Below are 22,187 nucleotides of genomic sequence, written 5' to 3'. Positions count from 1 at the left end.
ATACCGATTTACTGTTTGAACATCAGGTCTGCAATATGTTTTGACAATTTGTATTCAACAACATCAAGCTACTACACACACAATAATCCTACAACAACACTTTCCATGACCCGTATCTATACTGATTAAGTGCTGATGTTGATGTCAAGCGCTGCTGTGACGGGGCGCTGGTGGCGCGGTGGTTGGTGTGCATGCCCCATGTATGGAGGCTGTCGTCCTACAAGCGGGCGGTCCAGGTTCGAATCCCACCTGTGGCTCCTTTCCCGCATGTCATACCCTACTGTCTCTCCCTGATATCCAGCTCTATCCACTGTCCTATCTCTCAATTAAAGGCACAAAAAGCCCCAAAATACATCCTCAAAAGAAAAAAAAGAGCTCAATATCCATCACAAAACAAGTGTTCCACAACATGAACCAAATGTGACAGGCAGAACTATATTTCTATACACAATTTTAAGAATGTATCAGAATCAAGTATTTAACAAAGCCATGTAATAATATGCTCGAGCAACCTGCTCACAGTACAATGGTTTCTAGGCTTATTTTTGATGCTTGTTTACTTGATTCAATCACAGCACTGCTGTTAATAAGAGTTATGCTCTAACTGCACTAACTGAGAAGACTCAGAACCTTTGGTGTGTCCCGGGAAGTGCAGCTTCTCTTCCACCATGCAGTAGTAGAGAGCCTCCTACGATATGGTATCGCTAGTGCATGGTTTGGAAATTTGACCATTCAATCAAAGGCCCAAATCAAGAGTTCATCAACACCCCAGCCTCCAAGACATCTTTCAACAAACCATAATCAGACAGGCACAAAAAAGAATCTCAGACCCATCTCATGTTCTTCACCCTGAGTACCAGCTCAGGGTGAAGATGTGTAGATGTACCTGCACTGTTTATCACTTTTCTTAACTATTACATATTTATGGTTTTAGTAATTCACTTGTATGGAATTTAATGATTATTTAACTGACATGTTTTACCGATGAATGAATGTATTTTGTTATTTTGCTACTGCATCAGAGCTCTGTGAAGTCCAAGACAAATGTCCCACTGGGACAATAAAGTTAATCTTAATCTTAATCTTATGCAAACAGTGATTTAACCGGGCTATAATATATGAAATACATCTTAGACTGCATGTCTTCTTCATGAACTTATTTACAATTGATTATTGTGCAATCATTTCTAGGGCTTATTCACTGAAAGGGACTGTATATGCAAATTAATTTAATGCATCTTATAATTTACAAAATAAACTCCTTTACTGTGTTATAAAGCACATTGTGATGAGGCTATTCAAAGTAGTTGACTAACAATTGATTAAACAATGGTTCAGAGAATCAAGAATTTGTGAACACAAATGTTCTATATACAATCATGATGTTAAAGGATCTGTGGCTAGAAATTTTAACAGCCATAATCATACAACAGCAGATCTCAGGTACATGGGCAAAGAGACAGTTAGAACTCCATCTGGAGGTGGGAATCGTGAAAGACAGCTTCTGCAAAAAGAATCTTTTTTGGATTATTTCCCTGGAAACTCAGGGGCCCAGAGGCCTCAATTTTGGACTAATTTAGGCTTTTCTTGACTAAAACAGGCTATGCTGAAGGTTACTGAATGTAATGACCTTTTCATGAGATGTCGCAAAATTGTGTCAGTTTTCAGATTAAAAAATTGGAAAGGATAACTTAAAGGGGCTGTATGTAACTTTTTAAATGTATAAATGTTTTTTTTATCGCCCATTAATAAGTGAACGGTTAACTGATGTGAAAAAGTAGATGTTCACCGTCTATCTGTGTTGCCTGTATAAAATGTTTCCCCGGGTCGTATTTTTCACGAAAGCTCCAGGAAGTGACATTTTATACATGTTTTCAACGTCCTCCTCACTCCGATCCGCTTATAGAGATCAACAGTACAAACTCATCACACACTCCCGGTCTTCACCTCCACAGCCAGAGGCCGAATTCAACACACTTCTATCCGCCCTACGAGCTCTCAAAGGCGGACAAACTCATCACACACTCCCGCTCTCAGCCAGTGCCTGCAGAGACTGTCGTTTATAGGATGGAGAATGAAAACAGACACACAGACTCCTTCACAGACTTTCACATGTGTATGACCACTTACCTCCTCTGTAAACATTATGTCGGTAAATATCCAGTGTTTTGCGGCCGATGATGATGGTGCTCGTTTGTGTACGTACGAGCACGTGTGACGAGCACGTGAGGTATCGCGGTATCGCAACAAACGCAGCATTTTTGAAAGCAGGTTTGGGAACCCCTGCCCTAGTAGGCACAGAAATGACCATCAAAACTTGATAGCACATTCATTGGTTTGTTTATGTGACTCTGTATGTCTGTGTTGTATGTATAATGCTGTGTGTGCACAAAATCAAGAATCAATTATCTGAGAGCTCAGAATGTGATAAAAATCGAACCCAAGACTGTTTGAGATGCCATCACTGTGACCATTTTCAATTAAGTAAATTTACTTATCTTATTTTACTATCCTGTTCTTCTATTAATTATAAAGCAATGACACACACACACACACACACACACACACACACACACACACACACACACACACACACACACACACACACACACACACACTGTGTGTGGAGACTCACCATGGCTGACTGAATGCAGTTTGACAGTTTTTGAGATCGTCTCTTCGTAGTTAGGTGTGCAGGACTTCCGGCTGACTTTGGACTTGAACAAAGTGTTGACCAGCGTAGACTTCCCCAAACCACTCTGACCTGAAGATACATGAAATCAAAAAAAAAAAGATTCTGCTTCAACCTTTCTGCAAGTGTTTGCATGAGGGTGTGTGTTTTGCATATTTTCTTTCCATGTCTGGAGATTACAATTCAAAAGCTTTTGGTAGTCAATTTCTAACATTGATCAAATGGCTACCTTGACATGAGCAAAGATGAATTAATAGCTTTGCTGCACATTATAACAAACAAACATAACACATAAACTTACTGATCAAAGTGGCATGTTATTTGTTCCAAGGCATGTGTTGCATTTTGTCTCTTCATGCAAGCACATTCTCATTCGAATGCACAAATATTTTATAAGATAATCACTTAAAGGTACCTCCTCTCTCTCACTACCAGAGAACATGTTGGGTAGCTTGTTATAGAGCATCATAGACCAAGAACCAAGAAAACAAGAACTCTCTCACTGTGTTGGACTTCATGTAAAGATGTCATATTAATCTTGTACATGGCAACATGGCATCATCAAAGCTTACAGACTTGATATCACAACATAACCTCATGACTGTAGAAACACGTATGACACAAGCTGTGTGTTTGCACAGTCCAAACATCTTGACCATATCATATGTATATCAAATATATCATATATCATATATATATAGTACATCAAATTGTACAAATAGATATGTATATATAGATATATGGATTCTATAAATATATAAGTTATAAAAAATCATATTATATCAAGTTATATATATGTTTGGAAAATCATTGGATTGTAAATATCAAATATAGTATCATAAATATAGTATAGCAATTTGTATATAGATAGATTGTATATATAGAGTGCTTATAAGGAACACAGGAATTTAATTTAATAAATATTAATTATTGAGCTGTGGAAAAGGGGTAGGATTAAATAAGTTTTATACTTCTTCCTACTCCTTTTCAGGCATAACAATTGAATATATGTAATCTTCTTTTTCTTTTTTTGTGAAATAATTTGAACATTGTTTTTTCTTTATTGTATTTTCGTGCTTTTCATTTTGTTTTGCATTTTTGATCTGTTTGATTTTATTTGATGTGTCTGAAATAAATTTAATCAATCATATGTCATTGGTCAAACTGAAAAATTGTAAGAAATAAGACACAGTTTGGAGCAAACTGCTGCAGCAAGGGAGTTCAAACCTACATATGTACATGTAATTAAAAAAGAGGTCGTGATTATTAGCTTGCCATTGTTTGGGTCAGTGTTCATGTGTGTGAGACTCACCAACCACCATGATGTTGAACTCAACACCTGCCTTCATCATCTTGCTCCTCATCTGGTCCAGAACTGCTTCAATGCCCACATAGCCAAACAGGTCACTGCCCCTGATGAAGCTCATCTGCAGGTCTTGGACTGACTGGCAGATCTCCACCTTTACTTCTGCCTCTAGCTCAATTTCTTTCTTCATCTGTCCTTCCTCCATTCCCTTCTCCTTCCCCTTCTCATCCATCTCTGATCGGAGTTCAACACAGTTTTTCCCAATTTCTGTCATAGAATTCCAGGTATTCAGGCCTGCAGCTTGTCCTGGACTCTTGCCTTTGTCTCCTTGCTCATGTACCACACCGCCTCCCCCCGTCTCCGGTCTCTCCTCCATTGGGGTGATTGAGTCCGTCTCAAGCTCTTCCGCTGCTTCTGTAGGTAAAAAAACCCGATTAATATCATAAAACAATTCAGATCTGTTTCTCTTTTTTTGGAGGGCCATGCCAGTATTTTTGGATGAAAGCAAATAAAGCTAGTATTCTGTAACAGTCATATATGATGCAATTTAAAATAGAAAAAAGTAATTGTCAACATGTTGTGTCTACTGCTTAATACTGGAAATACAGAGAAACATTGACTGTTTTCATAAGGTGAGCTTGAAACCAGGGGTAGCTGGACAAAATAGGGCACATGTGCCAACACACACACCCACACTGCTTTTTGATACAAATAGGAGACTGACTTATCATGCAAATAAATACGTTCAGATGATTTGGTGTAGATGCTGAGCTTTCCAAAACCTATTTATAATGAATGAAGGTTATACTTTCATGGGATGTAACATAATGTGCAAACAGTCATCAGGCATGATGAGAAACTATATATGGTTTTCCAAGGTTAACACAGTTTACATGCTCTTTAAAAGAAGTCCCTCCCTCTTCAGAGCTTGTGTGTGTGTGCAGTCTGGTCGGAGCTGTAATAGGATTTAATGGCACAGACAATCCCTTTGGGAACTTGAACTTGTGTGTGCCTGTGCGCGTTTGTCTGTGCGTTTCTATGGACTTAAATACTCTCAAATAAATTACCTGTTTGTTTGTTTGAGTAATTCTTCACACCCAAAGAGTTACACGGAGACCACACACACACACACACACACACACACACAGAGACACACACACACACACACACACACACACACACACACACACACACACACACACACACACACACACACACACACACACACACACACACACACACACACACACACACACACACACGTGTTGGCTGTTGGTTTGTGCTAGTCCACATAATTTAATCAGCTATAAATATCCCCCCCTACAGCCATTAAAGCAGAACTAATCCTCATCAGTCAGAACAGAGAAGGGCAGAGTAAGAGACCCTTACTAAGTAATTTAAAAAAAATCATTATTACATTTGTATTAAACTCTACTGAAACAAACATTAAATAAGCAGGATGTCATTAGCTTTAACCAAAAATATGACTAAAACACATGAAATGTATATGTTAATGAATAATGAAAATTCAAAAAAGTTATTTTCACAGATGACGAGGCTCAAAGACATATTGATGATTCTTGATACTGCTGTACCTTGCATTTCTAAAGATTGAATTATACCAACGAATAAAAGTTGTGATGCCTCGGCCTTTAATGCGTAGTTATTGCCCACTTCTAATAAAGGTATCTTTCATCCAATTCAATTTCCTGTATAGTTTAATCTTTAAAAATTTGAAATGAAGTCTTAACAGATTCCTTATTTAAAATATAAATGGACCGTTCCTGTATTTACAGCTGCAGTTTTATTTAACTCATTCATTATTTTGTGTGTGTCTGGTCCTGCATTTTTCATAAAATGTATTCTGTTACAATTGAGTCCTTTAAAAACGTAACAGGAAATATGTGAGATGATGTTTTGATTATCTTTTTTGCTAATTTGTTGGTTTTTGTTTGGTATAAAGCTCAGAATGTCATTGCAGAGACCTAAAAGCAACATTATTTCTATCAGAATTAATTCAAAATTTAAAAATCACCTTTGCATGTCACTAACAATATTAAAATATGTCTGATCTGTATCTGAGTGCCCACCTATTTGTATTTTTTTTTTTTTCATTTATCGCAAAAGAAGCCAAAATAAAGAATGAAATTAGAGGAGAAAAAAAGTCCTGAATAAAAGAGGAATCAGCACTGAACACTGAAGAGGCATTTTTGAGATGGTGACAGCTTCAGGTGCGTAAGAGGCTGAAGAGTGATGCTAAGGTTCCTTCTTGCCCTATTCCTTGTTGACATGTGATGGAAGCTCTTAACAGCTGAGAGTAGCACAAGGATAAAACATCTGAAAGTAAAAGGGCCATCAACACGGTAGTCCTTGAACACATTTAACAATGAATATCATTTTTATAACTTGGTTTCGAGAGAATAGACCACGCCTCAAAAACAACCAATTTCTGTTTCAAACCCTAATGCTTAGTCTTCACTCCTTTCATTAATCAGCCCTAATGATCTTCCCATCATCCATCCTCACTTCTAATTTCAATCTCTGTCATGCTTTTTACAATAAACTATTCTAAATCCATATATGTTTCTTGGCCTGGTCTTTGTAAGTGAAAGTGTATGTATTGAAATACACAAACTCGTCTCTCTCACTTACTTACTCTCCACATCTCTACTCACCTTGGTGGTGCAAAGAGATGTACAGAACAACGGCTGTGGGGCGCACACAAGTAGGCTACTACTGTAAACGTTTTTGCAGATATCTATTGATGGATTGCAATAAATGTCAGAACTGGAAAAGACAGTTTGCAGTGACAACGCTTGGCAACTCTGACTTCCTGGTTCTAACCCAGCAGTATGTGTGTCCATGTTTTGTCTGTCATTTGGTGGGATGGGCTTACTGTAGTATTATGAGGTAGCAGAAGGAATTGTGGAAGGTGTTTTTTTTCATTGAATATTCATCTTGTTTACTGTCACTTTAAAGTACATCCCTTGAAATAGGATGGCCCGACCAACTGTAGAAACACAGAGAAATGTAGAATACAAATGAACCACTAGACACAGACACAAATCAGACAGACTTTGTGGTCACTATAGATACTTGTGAAAAGCAAACAGTGTGTCCACCAGATAAAGGCAGTATTTGCTGAAGGAAGCAAAACTTAGAATGAAAGACAAGTAAAGAAAGTCAGAAGGAGACAATCTGGCTTTGAGTAAAATCCTGTGAAGTTTTTTTTAACAGCTTACAATACGTAGATATGGTCGATACATAGATACACAGAACAGTACTGCTTTTTTTTTATCACCGAATTGCTGAAGTTTGTAAGGTTGGTGTAATGTCAAGGATTGTTTCAAAATTATAAGCATTACGAGGTGATTCAAGTGGATTTTATTGAAAGTAAATTGCTGACACATTACAAACTAAGTAAAATAATGCATTTCATTTTTTGACCATTGCCAGTTGTTCATTCAGCAAAAACTTCAGTACTGTCAAACTAATACATAATGATTTTTTGAATTTACTTTTTCTTGCCTTCTCTTTAAATGTCTGAACAAAGTTCGGGTCTTTGAACTTGTAGTCATTTCTTTATGAAAAGCTTAATAAACATTACTTACATTAGCTAGCCTGTTGAGGATAATTCCCCTTAGGTTGATGTAAGTCATTTTGTGCAGTTGTTGCCATCCAGTCTTTATTTTATAACAGTGTTGTTCTTAAAGACTGTGACTTTTCAATTTAATGCTGAAAAAGTATCCAACACGCACAGGCAGCTAATCAGACAGCTTAGAAGCAAACATTTTATCCAGATTATCCAAACCATTTTATTTTGAGATCGGACCAAAAGTCAGCACACCTGGAATGTTATAAGTACAGTGGACCAAACGTGATAAAGTGGCCTTTAAATAGGTTGGGCGATTAAGGTTCTTTTTTTCTATAGCTTTGTGATCATCTTACTGCTCTTGTTGATTAACCTATCTATTCTTGTTGTAGCAATATGTCAAGTTTTAATAAACTGGACTCATCCTTTAGTCACGTTATCATGAATACAAAATCTCAAAAGAAACAGGAATTATATGAAGAGGTATTAAGTGGTATTAGACACCTATTTATAAATCAGTGATTTAAGTACATTTTGGCAAAAATGAAAGCAAAAAAGCTTACACAGTCCTAGGTTGTTTTACTTTCTCTTAAGAATTTGCTGAATTTGTTGTTCCCTTGTGTGACGTAGTAAATGAAATACTTTTTGGGTTATAAGTGTTATTCCAAGGTCCATGATGCTACTTTGGTCTTTAGAAAAGTAAGTCTCAAATCAGTTTTCTGCTGTTACACTGCATTTTGAGTCGGGTAAATATACTAGTCGATGCAGTTTATGAAAATAAGAATTATGACCGCATTGCATTTGTAATAAAAAACAGAAAGGTTAGCGTAATAACAGCACGCGTGTGAAAACAGCAACAGCAATCGCTTGATTGTAACTCATAAAAGGATAAAAGAAAATGTGGCCCGATAAAGTGTGATGTAACAAAAAGTGGCAAAAAGAAATGCGCTTTAGCAAAAGATATTGTGTTGCCATTCATTCAGATACTACATTTGTTATTACATAGTTTCATAGATGTTGCATAGAAGTTTCATTAATTCTTAACCCCTCCCCCTTCTGACACCCCCCAACCCACACTCTCACACACACACACACGCGCGCACACACACACACACACGCATCATCCCCCACCCTAACCAGCAAAGTTGCTCATTTCTGTCAGCTTTCATTGTTAGCTTAGTAGACAGAGCATACTCCAGCAATATGCAAGGGCTTGGGATGACAGAAACAAGAATGATCCTACCTTCTCCTCATTTACAAAAAGCAAGCTGTGAGTCCCTGGTTTGAAGTGAGGCACTCTCGAAAGACTGTTGTCGCTTTCTAAACTGCTTTTCCAGCTAGGTTTGCTCTCTCTCTGACCACCTCAATGTCCCCTTCCCTCTCTGGTTCCTCAGGAGTGTAAGGAGTGCACAAGTAGTGAGAGACAAAGAGAGAGACCGACAGAGAGAGGGAGGGTGATGTTCGGTCGCTAAAGCAGCTCAAGGTCCCATTCACATGCAAATGGCCGAAGAAGCTTTCACTAATCCCTGAGAGGAGAAGGACTACGCCTCCCCTCTCTTCCCCTCATCCCCCTCCCCTGTCAGAATCATTTACTCAGCAGTGGCTGAACTGTCAGCTTGAGCCCTGTACCTTCATCCCAAAAGTGCAGTTCCACATGGGTCTGTAAATCACCAATAACAGCAAATAGAACATTCTCAAGACATTTCACTGTGCCACATTCTTTTCCCTGCACTAATGATTCCGGGGCAATATATATATATATATATATATATACACACACACACACACACACACACACACACACACACACACACATATATATTTATGTGTGTATCTGCATTTGTGTGTTGTTGAATGATCGAGGGTAGACTTACTTTTACCACACAGGTTTATTATAGGAAACCAAAATACAACTCCAACAGTTTCTGGTGAGACAATAACACAGTGCCCAAAGCATGTTCTCTCTGCCATAAAGCAGTCTAGTGCTGTAAGACATACCGCTGTCGTAACAACTCCTGTAACAGTTTTTAACGTGGAATACTGTCACCTACATGCATATATGATGTGTGTGTGTGTGTGTGTGTGTGTGTGTGTGTGTGTGTGTGTGTGTGTGTGTGTGTGTGTGTTTAGATAGATAGATAGATAGATAGATAGATAGATCAAAAAGGACATTTTCAAGAAATGAAAGGGGTTACAGTTGACCACAAGGTGGTGATAGTGGTTCACAATAAGAGCTTCAGCACATGTTTAGGACAGGACAGACCAGAGATAAGAAGAAATAAAGATGCAAGCTATCTGCATGTTCTCAGCAATAAAGAAGAGGTTTGTTTACAGAAAAAGACTATTCTAAGCATTCTTTTGCAAAAAAAAAAAAAAAAAAAAAAGAAGAACTACATCAATTTCCTCCCCGGACCCATACACTCAGACTTGATTTTGAACCAATCAAATCAGAAATTAGGATGCAAGTTTTTTAGGCACTTTCACATTGACTCATTTTTTTGAAACCCAAAGGCTACATCCTCTTCTATCGTACAGTCCGCTTTACAAACAGGAAGAGAAAAGGTGACGAGAGGGAACTAAAATGGAGAAGTGTGACTGGATTGTGAAAGCAATTTCTGTAAATGTTCTTACAAGCTGCTGCAAAACTGTTACAGACTCATGTTCACATCTTTAAAACTGTATGAAAATTGAAGTGAACATATTGCTGTTAAAAGCAAAAGCATCTTATGTTAGACTTAATAGATGTGGCGAACTGTAAAACAGTGTGCTGAAAGCACGAGTGTATCATTAATCAATAATCATAACATTGTTCACTTCAGAGTTAGATTAGATCTTTTACTATACTGAATCATATGAACAATTGACTCAGCTACTCACCAACAACAAATTAAAATGTCACATTATATAGCAAATCACAAAAGAAAATGTATGTGATTATTACCTATATCATCTCATTGTCAATATATTTTATCACACGGCTTTGTAAGTCTCTCAGTGGAAGGATAACTTCTGTTTACTCTCTTATTGTATTTCACCTCATTTCGCTCTGAGTTATGATTTCCATCACTTTAAAACAACAGTCACTTCTTCAAAAGGTCATACCCTTTTTGTGTTATTTTATACAAATTATAAGGACTGGAGATGTTTGTGTAGCTCGCAGTTCTGGGAATGAGACACGCTTCATCTGTCGCTCATTTATCCCCAAATCTGAAGTCAGTATGTCACTGAAGATGGCATGCTGCATTAGTACATAAATCCACTGAGGTCTTTCACAAAGGGCACAGAGCTCACCATCGGCTTTCAATCAATCAACCCACCCACCCATCCATCAGTCTTTATTTGAATAACACAAATTCATAACAAATGTTATAGGACCCTTTACAAGAGGCAGAAACCTCGCGCAGTAACAGACTCACGTTGAACAGCCATCTGCCGAAACTGTGTTGGGCTTGGAAAGTGGGATAGAGGGAGATGCAGGGAGAAGGAGGAGGATAAGGACAAACAGAGGATCAATAACAACAATGAATAGGATAGATTTATAGCTACAATGCCAGGGATAATCGCAAAAGTATGTGTAGTCTTAGCAGTAACTGCTAAGTATGATAATAGACTGATCAGTCTAATGAACAGCTGTAACAATGATGAAACAGGGAGGACTAATAACGTTTATTACAGAGGTGGAAGTTGAGCAGCTCTATTGGCTTTCATATTTATATTATTTCTAATATACTGTATGTAAGGCTGACGTTAATAGTTGCCACAGTTGGAGCCAGGAGGAGGGGTCCATAGCAGCTGGCTGTCCCCACTAACCATCTGGAACCTTCGAGACAAGGGTTTGATTTTGATTACAGTAGCTGTAAGATGGACCTGGTGCTCAACCATGAGCTCACAGAGAACCTCAGTTAGGGAGGCTGGCGCCAAAAGAGTCTTAAGGACAAGGAGGCAGTTTGCAATGACCAGGGCCAGAATCTGGACAGCAAGGGAATTTCAAATGCAAAACCTCTGTTAGCAATGAAGTAGAGATAGGGTAAGGGTGAAGTTGCTTTGCAAAGCTCTTTAACTCAGTATTGGAGTCCCTGTGAAACGTTATATTTAAAAAGGTTTCATAAATCACGTAGGTCATATGTACATTATGTTAATAATTAAAAAAAGGTCAGGTCACAGGCAACATTTATTCTTGTTGTCCCTCTCATTTTCTGTATTCCTCTCTGACTCCCTCTCTTCCTCCCTCTCTGACTCATCCTGTCTCTCTAGCTCGCCCTGATGATATATGTAAAACCAATAAAACTTTTATAATATAAACTTTATATAATGTCATTTGGGTAAAACTTGCGAGTGAATGCTGACTACAATGATGGGTCTAATGAAAAAGAGTAGCTCTGTGCAGCTAGAATAATAAAGAAATTAACATGAAGTAGTTCCCTTTTTTGGACAATACAAGCTAAATTTAGAATAGTAACTATGAACATGAACAACTTTGTTTATCCTACAAGTGTATGCCCTGTGCACAGCCCCTTATTGTGTTATTTGTGGACTGAACTTTGAGCAAGTGCTTTTTAAGCCAGTACTTAACAACACTGCTACATCACAAAACTTGCCTTAAAAACAACAACAAAAGTCCAATCATACACCCTGGACGACAATCACAGATAACTTAACATGTTGTCAATTATCTAGTTTATGAGAAGCATTGAACAGTTTTATATTTCGCACTAGAATTGAGATGTCGTCAACATGTATTTGCACTAATATGCCAAACCACACACATTTGTAAAACATAAAAATGTATTTTCACATGTTTGGACCTGAAGTTTCAGTATTCTGAAAAAATGCACCACTATACAACTGCCCACATACAGCGTTAAAATCATGTGAAAAGAATTTGCCTCATAAAAACAAAGGGCTTTGTTCCAGTTGAATGTTTAAGAGAATAAAAACAGGAAGGAAAGAGCTATTTACCTTATTTCGAGCACAAATGTCAGCATTAACACACATATTCAACTGACCAAAAAGTAATCTCTGTACCTTGGTATATGTGGAGAGGCGTGTGTGGGTGGGTGAGAGTGTACGTGTGTCAGAGGATGTTTCACTTCCTGGCGTGTGCGGGAAACTGTCTACTGGTTAGATCTTCGGCTTGATTTTTTAACTAATTTAAAACAGATTATCAGATTGAAGTGTTTCTATAACCTTGTAGTACTCTGCACAGTGCAGTGTTCTAGTGCTGTCAACAAGATGCTGTGAATGGAAAGCAGTTTCTGCAAGGTTGTCTCTCCAGATTTCAGACTGGCATCTATTAATGTCTGTCCATGTGAGGGCAGCAAAACATCTTATTACATCTTACTCACAAGCCTAGAAATCTGTTTTATTTGACAAATTAGCAAAATGTTGTCTATTTCCACAACCAGCATACACAGAGAAAGAACATTGCAGTCTTGTTTCTTTACACAAATTAATCTAACTGCAATTTTTACTCCCCTTTAAACTGTCATTGTTTTCACAAACTGGTGAAAAAATAAGGCTCCCTTTAACTAAATTATGACTTTGTCTTTCTGCTGAGTACGTAGTGTACAGTACAGTAAGTGTACTACTGCTAAATGTTTGTGCAGAGTCTCAGAAAATGTACTCGTAATATACATCAAAATGAATACAATCAGAGAGGTGAAGAGTGTCTGTACAACAATTGTAAAGCCAGTTCAGAGAGAGGAAGAGAGGGATTGAATACCTCTATTACAGTATTGCTCTAAGCACAATTGTTCACCCCTGGCCAAAACAACACATCTCCATATATATCTCCTGCCACCTGGGAACACTCTGTCCAGCTTCATATGCAAATAAACACAGCGCCACCATTCTACTTCAATAGCAGTCAAAGTGCTCGGTTCAATGTGTGATCTGGTGAATAGGTGCAGTTTTATGACAACTGAAAGACGTTCAATGCAGATTAGTCATGGAAGGTAAAAGCTGGTCACAAAAAAAGCATGTCACAACAGACAAACCTCCATGAAGTCAAACATGTGTTTTTAAGAATGCAAAAATACTCACTTCCACACTAAGGGGTCCATTAAAGATGAGTCAGGCTCTTAACCTTTGCTCAAGGTGGTATTTGAAGTTTACAGTTTCCTAAATGATGTGAAGTTAAGCAAAGTAGCATGTGGTCCTGGGACCCAAAACATAAATTAACCACACACACACACACACACACACACACACACACACACACACACACACACACACACACACACACACACACACACACACACACACACACACACACACACACACACCACAGTGTACTACACAAAGCCTGACTAACAGACAGACTTACATGCGAGCACATGCACATCACATCTGATTATTTCAAGTCCCACACCTGCAAACATTTATGTATTTACTTATTCACATATTCACGCATGTGCTCTGTGTAAGTTGTGCACAAAATTGGACTTACATAGGTGCTTGTCTTTTTTTCTCCAATCACTTCGGGTGCTGTTATCTATATCAAGAGGATGATCCAGTGCACGTCAGGGTCAATAGTGTAGTAGTTCTAAGCAGTTCTAAGCATGGATGTCATGCAGTTCAGCAGGGTTTGCAATCCACCTGGATCATACTTTTCTCAAGCATTCCAGTCACCAGTAATAGTACAGTGTGTAGACTGCCCCCATAGTAAGGATTACTGAAGTGTCTGCTGAGTGGACTTAGGAAAACAACAAAGGGTTCAATCGTAGTATTTACAGAAACATTAATGTATCTCTAAAGGAAGAGTTTTTAGTTACCAACCTGTTCATGACGGCTCACAGAGCTCGCTGTTAACGTTACTGGTAATATATCAGGGTGTGAAATATGTCCAAAGCCAGGATAACCGAAGTATCTACTGAGTGGATGTTGCTTATAGAGTAATAACACTCACGCTGCTGTACAATTGTTGTATCACTTAACATCATGTTTCATTTTTTTCTGTGCCGCCTTCCCACAGTGTACTTCTCAATGAATTGTTACATTCTTAAGCTGCATCATAAATACTTTATTTATTCCTGGGGAGGGAAGTTCAGGCATTGAAGTCGCTCCTTCACAGAATATAGGCATGAAGAATTCAACGAAGTGTGTTGGTTGTTTACAGAACAGTTTCTTTTCTTGTAAATTAACTGTTTGCATGTGTGCGAAAGGCCAAAACACACAGAAAAGCCTCAATTTTGCGTGTGGACTAGGCCTTTTTGGTATCAACATCTTTGAACAGTCCAGCAAGACTAAAGCTGAAGGAGGAACATGGGGAGAAAAGGCTGAACTGGTTGTAACATTATCTTGAGAAGTGTTCTGACTTCCTGAATCGACCCAAACTTTTCCTAGGGGTCTACCAGGAGCCCCTGGAGTCCATTGCCACAGGTGTTTAGTTCCTGAACAGCAGGGACATCCTCTCTCAAATAGACCGTACAAGAACGAGCATCACCTCCACATTTTGTTGATTTTTGTTTTGACATATTTGATGGATCCAAGCAAAAAGGTAAAGAATACTCTCAGACTTGAAAAACATACACTTGTTATAGATTTTGTGTAAATAAAAAAGTGATCTAAAATATGGCTGTTGTCAAATTTCAGAGAGACAGTTCTGATAATGATAACCTGTAAGGGAGATCCTTTAGAATGTCTTGTTAGGGATAAATGCACAATTTCATTCATCATCAAAACACTGAAGCAACTACAATATATCAAGAACTCTGCTGCTCGTCTTCTCTCACACTCCTGTAACCGTGACCACATCACCCCCGTCCTTCATAACCTCCACTGGCTCCCCATCCCCCAGTGTATCCACTTCAAACTTCTCATCTTCACCTATAAAGCCCTTCATAAACTGGCTCCCCCTACCTATCTGAGCTCCTCCACCGGCACACCCCCACCCGCACTCTCAGGTTTGCTGACGCAACCTCCTGCCCCCCCCCCCCCCCCCCCTGCAGGACCAACAATCGGTCATGGGGGGACAGGGACTTCTCCATTGCTGCTCCCACCGTCTGGAACTCACTCCCAAAAAGCGTTAGAGACTCCCCCTCACCCACTACCGTCAAGAACTTTGCCTACAACCACTAACAAACTCTATTCTCATCCTCCTCCTTTTATATTATTTCTTTGTTGTTTTGTTTTGTTGTAATTCTTTGTGAAGCGTCTTTGAGTACCTAGAAAAGCGCCATAAAATTCTAATGCATTATTATTATTATTGTTTTTCCATAGGGGTGCCTCAAGGGTCAGTTCTCGGTACTCTTCTCAATATACACCACCTCACTTGGTGCAGTAATCCGTTCTCATGGTTTCTCATACAACTTCTATGCTGACGATACCCAGCTGATGTCACCGTGTTTACCAGTTGAAGGAAATACTTACAAAAACGGCTTCTCCTTACCTAAACTCTCTCATCCAGGTCTACCCTGCCTTCCACCCACGACGCTCTGACAATTAAAGGCATCTGATCCGTCAATACAGCAGGGCCTTAAGTCTCTAACTAGACTCTTCTCCTCTATCAATCCCTGTTGGTGGAAAGAACAGTGTCCCTTAGCACCTTTAAGAAAAATCTAAAACCCTTTTATCAACACCTACTCACTGAATGATAATGATCACAATGATTATTTTGAAGAAGACAATGACAATGTTTAAGATGGTTTTGATGCTGATTGGAACTCTGAAGAACAGCTTGATTTACTTAAAAACAAAAACTGCTCCGCCCCTGTGCACTGTCTGTCAGCACCTGTGTCCAATCAGGCGTATGAATGTGTATATACCGGATTTGTTACTTCTGATGGTCTCACTACATAGCAACCACTGCCCTCAGTGTGTGAATGGGTTTGAATGGGTAGGTGTGACATGTGGTGTAAAAGTGCTTTGAGTAGTCCGAAGACTAGAAAAGTGCTATACAAGCTCAAGTCCATTTACCATTAACCATAGAAACGTGACGAAAAGGTCACAACATTAACTGAAAACACAATAACTACTGCGGTCACATCTCACCCAAAAATTTCAAAGTGCAGAAAAAGAATAATGTTCTCCAAATGACATGTCAGATTTGTCTGGGAATTCATCGACTACAATGACGTCTGCCTTTATCAGTTCATATAACAGCATTTAAAAAAAACATCTGTACACTGTGAATAGTAGTGTGTGTCAGAAAGGAGTATGATTAAATAGCAGATTCCACACTGACTTTAACTGTCACCTCTTCCACCACTTTATCTACAACGGACAGCATGCATTCTCTTAACTACTTGGAGTTATGGAATGACACTCATAGGGACGCTGCTGTGCCTCTCTGTTGGACATCTCTGTTCATATGCTGAAGACAAACTCTATATAACGTCCCTCTCCTGCGATCCCTCTGGAAATTTAGTCCGGATAAGTCAGGCTTTTTCAAAGTGATGCGGAATGTTATATTCTTTTATATTCTTTATGGTAGATCCTGATGTTTTTTGCTTTGGATTAAAGGTTCTACTATATCAAATTACTGTTTAAATGTCTGCATGGTCTGCTACCTTCTCCATTTGATGAATTTGTAACAAGACGTCAGGATTCAAGTCGAGTCAACACACATGCTTCAGTAAGCTTAAGTAACTGTTGCATTCCAATGGCCAAAAACTCATTTGGACAATCATCCTTCTCTGTTGTTGGAGCTAATCACTGGAATGGTCTACCCACTGAAATGAAAATGCAACACAGTTTGAATGTTTTTAACAAAGGTATTAAATCATGGCTTAAGGAGAAACAACATTGTTCCCACACCTAAACGTACATGAGATCACAAATGTGTGTTGTATGTTTTTGCTGCCTTCTCTTCGTAACTGTATTTTATCCCTGTTGCATTCAGAACTGCACTGTATTTATAACTTAACTGTTTTCATGTTCTTCTCCTTTTAATTTGTCTTTATTTCTATCTGTTAATTTCTAAAAGCATCCAGTGGACAGGTGTTGCAAATTAGCATTTTGCTGTAACACCTCAGTTAATACCTCCGATGGCGAAACAGAAGTTGGATCACTTTGTCCCCTCATTACACCTCTGTGACATTCATATTATAGGCAAGACTTGACAGTGGCGTACATATGGCACCTTGAACTAGCAGTCTGAATAGGGCTAATATAAAAACCCTTAACGGCCAGGGTGAGATAATCTTATCTCTTGCAGGAAACACATTGAAGGGCCTTGACCCAAACAACTGGACGGGAAATATATCTAACATTAGCTGATGGGAAGGACACCCCAGCGAGCTAAAATAACAACAGCAGAGAGGTTGTTCCATCATGTAAGGATTCAATTGGTTGTTTCTTTTCATCTATAAGCGCAATTATCGCAATTATCGCAGTATAGCAGTTGTTTACCTGATTCAAGCTTGTTGCAGTTTATGACCGTCAGTGTTTCTCACAACATGACAGTGCATCTGTGGCAGGAACAGTTGAAAGTATAAATAAAACCCTTAGACCCTTAAAACACAAGCATTAGCAGGAGAAAAACAGGAGAGGACATGCAATAATATAAAATAACATGTTCCTGTATCTCTGTTTCTCTCATGTGATCCACAATAGACCTTCTGTTCACAGTGGAACAAGACTCCCCAGAAAGCATGGCTGAATTATCATCGTGAAAATTATCATTACATCCCATGTGAAGGCTGTGAGAACGCTGCATCAACAAGCAGCAAGGAACGATGGAGAAAGATCATCCTCATTAAAAAATTGCAAGATCCACATTTATAACCTGTATGTTTAACAATTAGGTGAATATTCATGAAAAAAGCCCAGAGTAAACAAAATGTGCTAGCTACCATCCACTATTGTTACTAAATGCAGACGTTCAATTATTTTCTAGGTAGGTACTCTCGGCCGGTCTGGAGACCTACATGCCTAAATTGATTCATCCATTTCAAAGTGGATTTGTCAAAAGGCGTCTTTCAGCTGTGTATTACACATTCTTGAGGCTTTCGATAATCTGTCATCGTCTGCTATAGTATCTGATACAGAGAAAGCTTTAGACCGCCCTGAATGGCCTTTTCTGTGGTGTGTGTTGAAACACATGGGTCTGGGTGCAGATTCTATTAACATGGTCAAAACAATTTATGAAAACCCTATGCATAGTCATCAAGGCGATCCAATCTCATCTTTGTTATATATTTTTTATTGCTTGAGTCTTAGCAATAGGGTATTTCAGAAAATCACACCAATCAAAATTAGATCTACCCAACATTATATATCCCTTTTGGCTGATGATGTCATTCTCTTCCGATATGAAAACCCTCTTTAACATATACTTGAACAGTTTGGTTTTGTCTCTAGTTACAAAATGAAATGGACTAAGTCTTCAATATTATTTTTAAACGTTATAAGTAAAAATGAATGCACACGTTCTAATATCCCAGTAGTTTCCCATTTTAAATACTTAAGAATAAATATATTTGTGTGTCTAAAGAAAGATGGCATAACTCACCAATTTTCTCTCAGGCCGAATTGCAATAATTCAAATGAACGTCCTACCTAGACTAAATGTTTCTAGTTACGTGTAACTCTTAGCACTCCCTCCAAGATACAGGGACAAAATACAAAGCATTATTACCATATTTTTATGGAAGGGTAGATGCCCTAAAACTGACTAACTTGCAAAAAAAAAGAGGCAATTTGGGGGACTTTTGTTACCATACTTTAAGTTAGACCGTGCCATTGGCCCAATAATAAATTGGGTTAACTGCAATTTTTCTTATCAATGTATAAACATTCAAAGGGACTAAACATTTCTGGAACACACTAATACTATACATGGAGACAATGTCATATTATGACTTTGTTTTTAAATAACAGGCATAGCCTATTTGTTTGTTGGAAGTTTTTCTCTAAATGGTTGCAGCAAAGCTGTTAGCATGAGATTAATAGAAAGCACCTTATATATCTTCCTGCCCCTCACCTTATTACCTCTACTTACCCGAATACAAAATTAACTTTCTCCTACTGAGTTGATAAAAGCAAAGGAAGACGAGTGCTTAAACATCTACCGGGGAGGTATTTATTGTTTAAATAACTATCATTAAAGCTTGAATCTGAAAGAGAGAGGGATTGGGTCAGGGAGTTTCGACAAGCCAGGACATGACTGCTAAGGATATATAGAGGTAGGTAGGAAACAGAAAACGAACAAATCAAATCACAGAGAAGAATTACTATTAAATTAAAGTAGATAAAAGTTAATATCTATAAAAATGGTTCTGTTAGGACTGTTTTGACACCACATATTTTAGTAGCTGTTGTACAGGGGTTCCATTTAGATAAATCTTTAGTTTACATGATCTGTTGAAAGAATGAGAGAAAGAAAGGAATGCAGAATTGATGTAGTGTGTAAAGCAGAAGGACAGATAAGAGGTCTTTCATGGCAGAGGAAATATGTGGAAGGTATAACCATGAAGAAATCTACGGGGATGAGGGTAGGTGGGGTGGGTGTTCTCTATTCAGTACAATTTAGGAGTAAAATAATCCAAAGAGGTCCCCTCATTGTAAAGAAGCAATAATTAAAACTCATGAAAAACACTTAATAGAATGTAATAGAATGTGGCCATCTGAAGCTTTGGGTAAGGGTGGGTTCAGTCCATCCAAACATGGGTCTTGCCCGCTCAAACAAAAGTTGAGGTAGAAAAAAAGTTTGGTCGGCAAATTCAGAATGGCATTTAAGAATGCTGTTAAGGTTTCCAATGTCTGATAGGTGGGCAGCCTACATTCAGCACATAAATTCGCTGACATGAAACAATATGAAACAGACGAGCAGGAAGAACGCATTAGATTCATGTTCTGCATGTTTTTTTCATAAAACTGCAGGTTTCAGGTTTCTTGTTATACAGAGTAGATTCAGTATGCTGCATTTAATTTCAGACACACGCCTTGAAAGCAAACTGCAAACGGAATAAAAGCATCTTTTTGTTAAAACGTAATAGGCCATCCATCCTAATAGGTCTCCCAGCCTCCACTTTGTCACACACATTGCGTAAGGGCAAACATTCAGCGCACAGAGACACAACCTGTGACAGAGGTTTGAGCCATGCACAGATAACCTCCCTTTCAAAGATAAATACAACTTTATAATGAAATTCGTACAATAACTGAGCAGCTTCTGCGCCGCGACCATGATTGTTGCACCGCTGATGGTGCACGCGTCATGGTGTAGGCTGAAGCAGTGCCAGGTGCGGAAAAAGTACATTAAAATATGTGGTTTCTCCTTATTTGTTGCCTCCGCCTCTTTTCTTTTTCCACTAAAAGAACAAGGGCTGACAATGTCAGTGCAATTTTCAACTTTTTATCAGACATTATTCTAGATTAGTAAGCTACCTATATTATGAGTGGTGCGCAGCAGGGGTGTGAAAATTGTCTTCTTGTATCTTAACAACAGACTACTGCCGCCTGCTGGCATGGAAAGTTATTTCCTCTCACGCATGCACTTGACTACTCGGCTGTAGTCTTTGCAGTCCGTCTAGTGCAACTTTTTGGCCAAGACAAGACATCACAGGCTGCCTTCGTCGCCACTAGTTCTTTGCCTTCTGCTTCTGGTGTGTCAGGGCCTTAAGGCTTTTGCAGGAAACAAGCTATATACCATAATAAAATCCCAACTAACTCCATTGTTTATCTCATCGTTTTATCACATAAGTATTGGACTAATTCCCTGATGACATTTGCGAAGACAAGTGGAAATTCCCCACAGGCGTCTCCTTTCTTTTTTTTCAACAGCTCAACTGGGCTTGCACTACACAAGATTCCCACTTCATATTCTGGCATCAGATTAGGCTAAATAAAGGACTAGGACAAGGTAGAACATATAAGTTCCTGTTCCAGATAGAGATTTACAAATAACTAAAATTGATGAAAGAAAGGTTTATGGTTTTTGTGATGTACAAGGCATGCATTTAGTATCTTGGGGACTCATCAATTCAAATTTATCGAAGCATGTTAAAAATCACTTTGCTGCCAGAAGAAGCAAAAGCCAGCTGACCTGGGAGATAGTTTAGAAATATAAGATCAATTTTTGTAATCTAGAAAAATGTCAGACCATTTACACAACTTGATTATGTTTAGTTTTCGAAACAACTAACCAATTAAAACAAAACACTGCAGAAGGATACCAGGATTTTAAATGAAGCAGGCTTGTACTTGGAGGCAGGCCTTTCTATAAAAATGTCCCTGTCTGAGAAGTTAAATTTTTTAGTTTTAGTTCAATTCAAGTAGCAGCCGTATGCTGCTACTTGTAATTTTCCAAACCTATTTTATAATAAACAATTAAACACCTGCTTTTTTCTCTTTATCCCCTTATGTCCCAATCTCACACTATCTTGTTTAGTGAGAGAAATGAGCTTCAGCTGGCAACCACTCGTCCACCTATGCCCCGAGTCTGTCCATTCTTGATGAACATTCATTTTTTTGCTTTTCTAAATTCAGAGCACATAATGCCTACCTCCCTGACTCGCCTAATTTCTCCTGTTCTGTTTCTGAGACGCCCGCTGATTCCTCCGTGTGTTCCTCCAAGCATTTGATTAGCTGAGCAGTATCATGTGTGACAATCTCTATTGTAAAGGCAAAAATAGCTGTGCTGTTTAAGATAGACC

General features: G+C 38.5%; 1 protein-coding gene across 5 annotated transcripts in view; it reads right to left on the bottom strand.

Moving 5' to 3' along the window:
- The window catches only part of septin12 (septin 12), a 46,841-nt gene that overhangs the window by 13,075 nt on the left and 11,579 nt on the right, over positions 1-22,187 (bottom strand). The window contains exons 1-4 of one of the 5 annotated variants that reach the window (XM_065964909.1): positions 12,550-12,590; positions 11,007-11,038; positions 4,005-4,412; positions 2,636-2,764 (exon numbers count right to left, since the gene is read on the bottom strand). In XM_065964909.1, the coding sequence (XP_065820981.1) occupies positions 2,636-2,764; positions 4,005-4,412; positions 11,007-11,038; positions 12,550-12,575 (595 nt within the window). In that variant the 5' untranslated portion in view covers positions 12,576-12,590. Of the gene's footprint in view, positions 1-2,635; positions 2,765-4,004; positions 4,413-8,833; positions 9,067-11,006; positions 11,039-12,549; positions 12,645-22,187 lie in introns of those variants that run through there. The other 4 variants (XM_020649615.3, XM_020649616.3, XM_065964910.1 and 1 more) reach the window with 4 other exon arrangements.

This window comes from Labrus bergylta, chromosome 16 (assembly GCF_963930695.1).
Source record: "Labrus bergylta chromosome 16, fLabBer1.1, whole genome shotgun sequence".
NCBI classification, from domain to species: domain Eukaryota; kingdom Metazoa; phylum Chordata; class Actinopteri; order Labriformes; family Labridae; genus Labrus; species Labrus bergylta.
Note: the sequence above shows the minus strand (reverse complement) of the source record. Positions and strands in the feature narration are given on the sequence as shown.